The sequence below is a fragment of the Xiphophorus maculatus genome, chromosome 19 (assembly GCF_002775205.1).
Source record: "Xiphophorus maculatus strain JP 163 A chromosome 19, X_maculatus-5.0-male, whole genome shotgun sequence".
Lineage (NCBI taxonomy): Eukaryota > Metazoa > Chordata > Actinopteri > Cyprinodontiformes > Poeciliidae > Xiphophorus > Xiphophorus maculatus.
In genome coordinates, this window is record NC_036461.1 from 8,708,305 (window position 1) to 8,719,211 (window position 10,907).

The 10,907-nt window shown below is 36.2% G+C and overlaps 2 protein-coding genes across 5 annotated transcripts; both read right to left on the reverse strand.

Moving 5' to 3' along the window:
- Positions 1 to 486: 486 nt before the first annotated feature.
- On the reverse strand, positions 487 to 6,242 carry tmed8 (transmembrane p24 trafficking protein family member 8). Of its 4 annotated transcripts, none has more exons than XM_023352147.1 (6): positions 5,939 to 6,242; positions 5,545 to 5,656; positions 5,365 to 5,449; positions 5,178 to 5,271; positions 3,335 to 3,634; positions 487 to 1,718 (listed from the first exon to the last, which is right to left on the reverse strand). In XM_023352147.1, exons 2-6 carry the CDS (start codon positions 5,652 to 5,654, stop codon positions 1,501 to 1,503), a joined length of 807 nt encoding a protein of 268 aa, XP_023207915.1. In that variant the 5' UTR covers positions 5,655 to 5,656; positions 5,939 to 6,242; the 3' UTR covers positions 487 to 1,500. The 4 variants fall into 4 exon arrangements, with proteins under 4 accessions (XP_023207915.1, XP_023207913.1, XP_023207914.1 ...); XM_023352145.1 differs by having other exon boundaries at positions 5,545 to 5,714; positions 5,939 to 6,240; XM_023352146.1 differs by having other exon boundaries at positions 5,545 to 5,722; positions 5,939 to 6,240.
- Positions 6,243 to 6,884: 642 nt separating this feature from the next.
- Positions 6,885 to 10,794, reverse strand: noxred1 (NADP dependent oxidoreductase domain containing 1). The gene is given in 8 exon segments (XM_005797703.3): positions 6,885 to 7,993; positions 8,119 to 8,311; positions 8,393 to 8,547; positions 8,631 to 8,811; positions 9,727 to 9,902; positions 10,526 to 10,697; positions 10,700 to 10,736; positions 10,738 to 10,794. Coding segments are annotated over 8 exon segments (1,107 nt in total). The 3' UTR covers positions 6,885 to 7,857.
- Positions 10,795 to 10,907: the final 113 nt, after the last annotated feature.

Sequence of the window (10,907 nt, forward strand, 5' to 3'; positions counted from 1 at the left end):
TAATTTTCTATCATGTTCAAGAAGTTGAAGATGTTGTTTTTCTATGTCACTGCTTTGAACCATGTCAAAACACTGTGAAAAGAGGCTTTCATAATGCAGCACTACTCTAGCTTTCTCCCATCGAGTATTAAAATCATAATTCATCGAAACATTTTGCAGAGGAGTTTTGCCACACATAGGGAACTAAAACGTTGTTGTTTTGCTGCCTTTTAGAAGCTACGTTACTGTAGGACTGTGGCTGGCCTTCCGGGAGCTCTTAAAATAAAACCAGGTTACATCAGCACCTCTGTAACAATTACATCAATCCCCTAATGCTGCAATTTAATAGAATCACAAGGGAACATACTGAGGTACTTGCTAATCCTGGCTCTGCTGCGAGACTGGTATAAAATGCAGCAAACTAAACGAGCGTATTTACAGGGTAATTGTTTTGGAACCTACACCTACTTTTATATCTCCCCTTCCATCCAATTAATGACACAGACAACTAGACAATCTTCTCTTTATTGTGGAATATAAATTTCAGGAACAAATAGTATACTTTAAAGTGAAGGTATGGGACAGGAAACAGCGTGAAAACAGTTGCTTTACATTGCATACGACATTAGCAGCCAAATCTGTGACTTCTTTGGAAATATGCACATGTGACTTCTTTGGAAATATGACACTTCATCAGCTTATAAAGCTGATAAAGTGTCAGCTTTACAAGAAAAAGGTGGTCCAACACACAAAGAACATCAAAAAATAAGCAGTGATCTTCACTTAAAAAAACCCATGTGGATGAAACACTGCAACTGACCTCTACGTTTAAAACAGCTAATTAAAACACTGGCAAAGCAAAGGTAAATATTGGATCTAGAGCGTTATTTGATGAGGGCTTTTATATGCGCCATAAAAACTGTCACTTCAGTACAACAACCTAAAATTTTCCTTCAACACACCCACTGAACCAGTAGAGAATGCATATTAAGTCCTAAATTTTCACATGATTAGATTCAACAATAAAAAAAAAATAAGTTACACAACAAAGCTGAATGATTATCACAACAAACAACGATGCAATAGAGAAAAAGAAAAACCAAAATGGGGCATACATACAGACGCACATGTGAAAATAATTTCTTCAGAGCACTGCTGATTAAGGACGTGGCCTGGAGAAACACACACTGTGCTGGTTCTCCCTGATTGCTGCTACCATAGAAATGTAACAGGTAAAGACAATATGCGGTTTATGACGGGCACTTGACCAAACAGCACACAGGGGATATGGCACATGACAAACACAAGGCTTCTCTGATTATATTCAAACGGGACACTGACACACATGATGCACTGAAGCCCATTTAATCTGACAAGCAAATATAAAATTGATGTGCCTGCATTTATTTCTTAAATTATATATCTTTGTTTATTCCATGTCTGAAATCAAAGAAAATAGTTCATTGTTCTTAGGAGTAATATTCAGTAATTTATACATTCGTGAGCAACAGAACTGGCGTCTCAGGCACTGTAATACACCCTGTAGTAGAGAGTTTTGTTCCTCCAAAGGGAGTAGGAGTTGTCAAACTTTAGAAGGTACGTGCCTTCACCTGGGAAGTCGTGGCTCCCGCCCTGGACAGAGAGATGGCTGTCCTGGCGGTACACAGGCAGTATTTCAGCCAGGTTCGAGTTGGTCTGGCTTTTGGAGCCTTTCTCGACGTCGTCATTGCTGAGAGGCCCTGCCACACACACCATGTAAACCAAAATGTCAACATGCTGCCTCACACTTGGGAAACAGCTTGTTGCCAGTATCAACAACTTAAAAGAAAAAAAAACAAAAAACTTTTGTTTCAAGACTAATAAGAATTTTTCTAATACACTTTCTGATTATCTAGAAAGGAACCGCTATTGCTGAGCACCGACAGAAGGTTTCTACATGTTTTCCTTGCTCACAAAAAATATAAATCATGGCGTTTTAAATATTTCTGACTGGAAAAAAAATCATAGTCATAGCATGAAAACAAAAACTTGTTTTGGATATAAAATTGGAAACGACACCCTGACAAAATCCGTAACCATCAGCCTCTTATGCTTGTGTTGCACTAAAAACAAAATCCAGAAAGTGAACCTTTTTAAATGGTTTGCAAAGTAACGCTACTTAGATAAAAATTTCTAAATTTACTGTTTATTATAGATTTTTTGCCAAAGTCTGTACTTCAACATAAAAACAACAATAAACACACAGCGTCACAATAACATTATTCTAACTTGAAAATCTGATGATTCATTCTTTTCACAAGAGTTGGAATAATTTTTCATATTTCAAAGTTATTAAAGCTGTCGGATATTTTTGTAAAATACTGCAATGATGATATCAGTTGCAATCGGTGTTGTGGAGCTCAATATTTTGTAATTTTTGGACAGAAAAAGGTTTTTCACATGACAAACCTAAGTTGGAGAGTCAGGGTTTGTCAGGGAAAGACTCTTCCCTGACAAAATCTGTAACTATCAGCACATTTTTATGCATAAATTAGCCAATAGCAACTGCTTTTCACCTTCAAAACAAAGACTGAATGCTTGTGTATATGCACTAACGGAGGTAGCACAGGCATAGTTCAAATGCTGCAAACCACAAAGTCTTTGCACTTAAGCTACACAATAATACTTTCAGCTTTGCTTCAAATCTAAGAGTATCAACAGAGGATTAATAAGCTACCCATCTGAACCACTAAATTAAACAGGGTATTTTAATTTGGGTTTTTTTGTTGTTTGTTTTGCACCCCGGTTTTATTGTTAATGTGCTGGAGAAGATGCAGCTGCATTCTGTCACTTCTAGTTTTTCTCTCAGTCCATCAAACAGGCAAGCATAGCTGAATAACAGCACAAATGCTGTATTAAAAATATGCAGTGGAACATTTTGCTAGCTAATTTGCCTCAACATCATTAGGGTTTTATGGAACACTAATCCTGTAGTGCTTTAAAAGTATTCGCAATTACCAACATGGCTTAAAAGTTTTAGTCAAAACTTTGGATGCTAATTGCTGACCTACATTTATTTCTTCAACTTTATTTAATGATAAATGGGTGAGAATTGGTAGGAAATGTGAACTCAGTTCAGAATGCTTTAGAGAGGAATCATGAACATAAATTAGTTCGTTTTAATGTGGCTGTACTGAGCTTACATTGCTGGTCGTAATAAGTTCTCTAACTCTTCTGTGTCTCATCTATTGTTAGAAAGTTTGAACAATAGATGATTCTCAAACTTGTAATAGTAATAATAGTTATGGCTTTATATATTTAATCCTACGTTATCCCATAGAAACAAATAGATCTAGACTTTTGGGTGCAAGCTCACCTTCTAGCTCTTCCTCTTCATCTTCGTCATCGCTCGACTCGCTGATGTGCACCGTGATAGACCTGCTCGTCACAGGGGTCCAGTCAAAATATATGCCAAAGCCAATGTCAAAACCGTCTGTGGCAAACTCCCAGCACACTTTTTTGGCCTCGGGGACGGTGGGGACGTGGACTGTCATGATGTCTCCTCGGTACACTGTCACAACGCTGTCCTTCTCAGTTCGAAGCTTTGCCTTCAGCTCCTTCACTGCAGCAGATGTCCAAGTTGTTGGAGGCGGCAGAGTTGGCATCTGGGCTGCCTCTGGGTGGAGAAGAAACATCAGTTTCAGGAGAGCAAATTTGGTGTTTTTAAAGCCTATGGCTCACTACGCATTGCTCGCTTAGAGACATTTATAATTAAAACGAAACAAATTACTCTAGGAAGAAGTATCAGGTATTCAGTATCAATGAGATGTTTAAAATTATAATCAGAAGAACCATAAAAGTTGCTAAAGGAGACAGTATTTTCTTTGGGAAAGCATAAATCCAGTTATTACTTTTCTATTGTTGTTGTTGTGCTTTTCAACTAATTTTGGTTGTCATATAAGGAGAATGCTAAGGAGATGGATGAATTGATCTAGAGTCAATTTCAGCATATACAAGAACTCTCTTCAGTGTGGATGTTGTAACAGAGGGAAAAAGAGCTAACATTTAGCAATTTTCTTTCTCAGCAAGATTTTTAAATTCAAGTCAGGAAGAATAGACAGATTCTATGGCATGTCGGTAGGTCTGTTACAATAACAAATTTAGCTGGACAGTAAATTGTCCCAAAAATGATTGCAATTAACAATAATATTGTCATTTTGAGACCATTTTCAATTAATATAATAATAATGCCATTAATGGAAGTATGACCTCTCAAAGATCAAAAAACATTTAACACTGAAAATGAAAGACATTTTAAATATCCAAAATAAATAAACTAAACAATAATTAAAATTGATTATGAAGTTTCTGTAACCAAAATTACATTTTAAAAAATTATCAATCATTCAGCTTAAATGGGCAAAAGTGGCATTTGGGTCTTTTGTAAAACTAACCACTTCATATTGTGTGTCAAATGTTCGCATTGACACTGCATTAGACATTTTTCAAAATGTCTAAGTTTCAACAATATTTCAACAATATTACAGGAAAGCATCTTTTTAATGATTGTTGTCCAAATGGAAATTTTAATTTATAATGTAATTAATTGATTTATTGCTTATTGTGACAGGCTTATTTGACGTAATATGTCTGAGGTTCATTTAGGCTGCAAGAGAGAGAGAGAGAAGGACTTATAGTGAACAACAGGAAGGCTGAATGATTTACATTATTTTTTATAGATGCAATAATAAATGCATATTTTATCAATTTGTTATACATTGAATTTCCACAAAGAGCATTAAAAGTACCAGCTATCCTTGTTAAACCCATTTCATTGTGTTTTTACACCATTTCCCATGGCATCCTATATAAGAAAATGTATATGTTCACTGTTTATAAAAGTTTTATGTTTCTCTTTAATTTAAAACCAAAATAGAAATAGAATGGGGCTTAGCTTGATTTTTAAAATTGCAACAAATTCCCTAAAGAATAATTTAAATGCTATCTTGTAACATTTGCAGCTCTAAGCAACTTTTATTTTGCTTATTTTGCTTATTTATTTTGCTTGACTTTCCAAAAATGGCTCTTTGGAAAGTCAAGGTTGAAAATCTTAGAGAGAAACTGGTATTAGCAGGTTAAAGCTTTACAAAAGCAGATTGTAAATCAGTTCTGTAATAAACAAGGCGTCACCCATGTCAGTACACTCAGCAGGTTCTCACCTTTGATTTCAGCAGAGAGCTGACAGGTCCCAGCACTGTTGTTCTCCTCGCCTCCTTCCCCCAGGGCCAGCTCTGCAGGAGCCTCTTCATTACCCTGAAAGTGCACATGCATATGGCACATTATAGCAAAAATAAATAACATTCAACTTCCAGGTTACTGTTACGTTTTAAGAGCTCTGCAGCATGCCTTAGCCAAATCCTCCTGGGTCTCATTCATGTTGCCTTGATTGCTGGATTGGGTGAAGCTCTCCGTCAGATTTGTACTCTGCAGACTGGAGTAAAGAGATTTACAGTAAGAAGAGGAAGGGGGAAAAAAACGACCGAGTCAAAGACGAAAACACATGAGCAGCTCTGAGCAACAGGTTACCTGCCCGGCGGTTCGCTGTCGCAATGATGGGAGGTAACTCCGGGGAAGGATGAAAAGGACAAGGATGACAGCCGAGACTGGAGCTCAGATGCAGCTTCTAATCTCGCCATGGCTGTCATGACAAGACAAATACCTCTGACTGCGGGGCTGGAAGAGAGGAGAGACCGCCCCTCAGAGCCAGCACAGGGAGGAGGGAGAGACAAGTTAGCCTCTTTACACAGACTGGAACCAAAGCAAACAAGAAATCAATCTACTAACCACAACTAAAGCGATGAGTAATCTTTCTACGTCTCGGTTCAGGCTTTCCTTTACTTGTTTGCTCTTCCTTTAGCTCACATCTGGCTAGCCATTAGCTACACGGAGAGCAGTGAAAGTGAAGCCGACCTTTACTTACCACAACGTAAGGCTGACAGTCCGATTTAATGTACTCAAATCCAGCTCAGGCCATTAAAAATGTACTTCCATACCCCTTCAATCATGTGACGACTATCCACACAGCGGTGCTTCTTCTTCTTCTCAGGGAAAAAAAAAGACCGACGCGAAAATCTGACTTCCGTCTTTTTCCGAGCGTTGACGGAAATATACGAATATATAGACGAAGAAGCGAGGACTCTTCTGCTGCAGCAGCAGCTCTGGCGAAAACAGAGAGGAAACATGCAGAAGTGAATGGAAACTAGCTACATTTACGTGAGTAACTTTTTGAAAAAAAATTACTTTAAGAGTAGTTTTCATTTGTAATTTTTACTTTTTTTAAAATCTCCATATGCTACTCTTGAGTAAGATCTTTAGATACTCAAAGCAAGAAACTTCACTGACTGAAGAACAAGCGTTTTTTAACAAAAAATGCACAAGACAGAAAATATTGTTGGAAAAAGAGTTCCTTCTACTTATTTTTTCATTTTAGTTTCAAAAATACCAGCATTTGCACAGAATTTTTAGTCTGTCTGATAATATCATTTCTAAATATTAAATCAGATGTTAATACGAGTTAGTCAGAATTTATTAAGTAGCTTTTCTGCCAAATAATATTTTACTCCTACTTGAGTAATTTCCTGGACGGCAACTTATCACTTTATACTTGAGTAGCCCTGCTATTTACTCACCTCTGGAAACACGTTGTTCATGGTAACAAAAGGAAATCTGATTTTTTATTTATTTATTTATTTTGTAAAAAAGTTGAAAATACAGCTTCAAAAGCCAGAAGCATTTTACATTGAGTGGCAAAAAATTATTTAGTGATTTTAGGAATAAATTTTAACACGTTTTTTTCTTTCTTTTTTTATGGTGAATACTGATAGCTAATGCAAAAATATTTACTGAGGTAGGTAGAGTACCCAAAAAATGCAATTTTGGTTTCAGCATTATTGTTCTTCATTCATTTAAGGTATCAATGATGAGAAGAGTATCTATTACTGAAGTAATAGTAGCAATATTAAATAATTTTATTCATGTAAAAGTAAATATTATGGTGCAATAAAACTACTCCTGAAAGTATTTTTTCCCTAAATGTTAATGCAAATGTAGCTCAGTAGTAACTATGCACCACTCGATCAATTTCAAAGAAAATTACTTTGTTCTTTTAATCAAATGATTGATTTTACATCTTTAACAGCTGTATGTTGCAAGTGATATATGTATTTTACACCTTGAATAAAAGAAAAGAAAAGCAAAAATCTGTGTTCTGTACTGTTTTTACATTTTAAACATCTACGAAAAATGCACATCTTTGTTAGTAATTTTTGTTCCTGCTGGTCACAGTTGTTAGAAATTACCTCATCCTCAACTTTAATTCTAAATAGATGATGAGAACTAATTTACTGGAATTTCAATGTTTCAATCCACACAAACATCCTGCAGAGATATTAGGGTACAAATGCAGCAAGACACTACAAGACAAGCGCTATTATTGACAGTGAATGGCTTAAAAATAAAGGAAATGTTGGCTGTGGCATAATAAAAAAGGAATAATAAGCACAAGCAAAAATCATTATAAAAGTACAAACATGGCATATAAAACCAGTCGTAGTTTTTACATTCTTACGTATACTAGTATTACAACTAAAATAAGAAATGTTGAATATATTTTAAAAATTTAAATCAAGTGATGCTTTGTTTAAGAAAAAAATCCTCCTTTATATCTTTAAAACATATCACATTATTTGCTATATGCTATTTAATTTTATAACAACACTCATTGGGACAAATTAAATACCAGAAAAAGCTACATCAAGTTTTACGGATTGCAATAAGAAAATGTTACTCTAAACTACCTGTTAGATATTGACATGTTCTCCATATTGGGATGTAATGTTGTCATTTTATTGTGTTTTTCAAGTATGATTTGTATGTTGTACAGATGTTTTCTTGAACTGGTTTGCTGTTCTTTACTAAGCGCAGCAGTGGTGTCTTCTTGGTTTGGGCGTCAACAAGAGAAATCCAGGGAAAAGACCTTTGTTGAGTAAAGAAAAAGATATTCGTCTTTGTTAATTAGTTTCTTCTTTTTATATTTCTTTGTACTGTAATTGTTCATGTAGCAAAAGGTTAAAGGCAATACCGTATCCTTCACTAACTCACTCATTTGGATGGAGAAAAGATGTGGAAGCGATGAAACTCTCTACATTTAAAGGCTCGTTGTTCATACAATTCTCTGCAAATATGCTGTTAATTAGAGAAAGAGCCTCACTGGATCCCAGACAGACGTTGGTGCAGATGTTTAACAGGCTGTACAACACTCCACATACCCAATTCAGGCCTAGAGTGATGCCACCTGCAGTTTAAAATCACCATAATTTAGTAGAAAAACAACTTTGTGAAAATTAATATTCAACTTCAAAGAGTTCTCACCAACCTTTCATAGCTAAAGGACATGATGCCTCTATCAGTGATGGATCTGACAAAGCTTCGGACACACGGGAGCAGGACAGCCACAGGTCTGAGGTGTCGCATGCTTCCACCTGGTACTGTGGTTTCAGAACAAAGCTGTGGCCAAGACATTCAGCTAGACTGAGATAAAAAATTAAGAGTGAGAGATTAATCACGTCTGCATCAAAACAGCACGTTGCCAGCCCGCATAGGTGTGGGTGTACCGCTTGACAGGCACAGCTGTCATGAAACTGTAGACAAGGCAGTGCTTTTGCAGATGAGAATGGAGATCAGCACAGATTCTGTCAAGGTGAGAAGGCAAACAGCAGAGGAACAAAACATCCGCCCAGGCTGCCAGACAACGATTGTCAAAGAAGCACTCGACTCCTGGCGGGACACACCCCTCTGAAACACACACAGTCGTTACACTGCTGGTAGAAAAATAAGTGAGCCGAATCTGTAGTGAAATAAATAAAACTTTGTACCACTACAACTTTTTTATCCTTTGTCATGTCAGAACCACAAATTTGTATTTTATATGATTATGTGTACCTACCAGCTTAGCTCAGTCAGATTTGAAGGAGAGCATGTGTGAACAAGAAAAGCCACATCATAACATTATGCTGCCAAAACCATTCAGCAATTAATGGCAGGATGAAACAAACCAAATAAAAAAAATATGTTTGCATAAAAAACAAACATAACCACAGACTTTATTGTGAAAAGGCTTCAGTCATTAGTGTAAAATACCCCCATTTTTTGAAGGGCCGTTTTGTTTATAAAGACTTTCGTGTACTTTTTATGGGTTGTCTGTTTATTTATTATGGATATTTAAAATATCTTCCAGTTCCAGTATTAAATGTTCCTTGGAAATTAAGTTTATTTATCTTTGAGAGGGTGTACTTGCATTGTTATGCCATTATCATTATGTAATTCGAAAATTGTTTCAAAACAACGTAATTGTTTAATTGCAATAAACAATTTCGACAATTTAGCACCCAGCAATATTATGTGCTATTGTGACATCAAGTTGAGACCATTTTGAAGCACAATTCCTTTAATGTCCTGAGACTTACTGCTGTTTCAAAAAAGATTAAATCAACTTTAGTGATCATCTGGGTAACTGTAGCGTTGAAGGAGAAAGACATTTGGGTTAAGAAATGTATGTTGTTTAAACACAAATACAAAAAGAGGTATATATGCAGTTATGGGTCATCTTTTCTTCCATCCTTGTTTTTCAGGCTAAATTGGTCAAGAATAAAAGATGAAGTCATTCATTTTTGCAGGAGGAACAACAGATTTACTTTGGAGTCACCATACCTGCTGGGTTTCTCGTGGAGATCTTAATCTGTGTGGGTTTGATGGTGGTCTTTTTAAGGAGGCAGAGTAGCAGCTGTTTCCCCAGGTTACCCAGACCAAGTATCCCCACAGAGAGTTCACCATGCCTTTTGGGTGCATATAACTCCTTGGCAGCAGTCCTCCTTTTTATGATGCATCTGGAAACATCACAGCAACCTTATTGTTTATGTGAAGCATAAAATGTTTAAGTTATTAAGTTAGGTCAGAGTTTTTGCTAAAATCAGCCAGTCTCACTTTAGACATAAACACCTATAGAACATCTTGGGATCCATTTTTAGATGTATTTTGTGGTAATATTTTTCTTAATTTAGGATAAAAAAAAGTTTCTGGTAACATCACATAAGGTTTAACACAACTGATCAGATTTCTTTTGATCTCATCCAGTAAAGCTTCAGAAAAAGGCAGAGACACTATACAAAAGGAAACCTGGTGATACAAGCACAATACAGTATGCACTTAGAGCATGCTGTATTAATATAAATAATAATTATTTCTTAAATAATTCATATCAGGTAGATTTCTGAATGGGGATTGTCCTCAATTCAACTTAACAACTTCAGTTTCTGTCCAAATCTGCTAGTGTTTACTCTTCTTGTCACTGTTTTCTAATGCTAGCTAACCTGAATGATTCTGGTGCTTTAAAAAAACTTTAGAACTAAGCCGAAGTCCATACTTCATTATCCGCCTGTGATAAATTTAAGCTGCATATTTAACATTTTCATACGCTAACGACTAGACACGGTTTAAGTAGGCAACTTACTTTAATGAGTGCACCAACTCGCAAACAAAAACTGCGTGCGCGCACCCGCAAAACGTCAGTCCGGCGGAGCGCGCACGAAGGTAAATTAGCTTCTTCTCATCAACAGTCAGTTCTGCCTCAAACGATAAAATAGTCAAACCAGAACAAATGTCCGTCATACCCTGTAAGTTGATGTGAGACTGTTAATATGGTTGACTTGTCTACAAAAAAAAGCGGCATTGTGTTGTCATAGTAACACCAACGTCGGATTTGAAGGTGTTCCAACACATTTTTTACACCACTAAGTAACAACTATCAACTATATGTGGTAAATTTTAATGAGTTTAGAAGATAAGTATTATACCTTTAATACTTACACTTTTTAAAATCAATTGTAAGCCTG

Bases quoted from the DNA above. Each gene is read 5' to 3' on its own strand.
- tmed8 (XM_023352145.1), bottom strand. From the start codon at position 5,663: ATGACAGCCATGGCGAGATTAGAAGCTGCATCTGAGCTCCAGTCTCGG. The intron at 5,272-5,364 runs GCATGCTGCAGA...GTGCACTTTCAG, and splicing joins CCCAGGAGGATTTGGCTAAG to GGTAATGAAGAGGCTCCTGC. The intron at 1,719-3,334 runs GTGAGCTTGCAC...TGTGTGTGGCAG, and splicing joins TGAAGAGGAAGAGCTAGAAG to GGCCTCTCAGCAATGACGAC.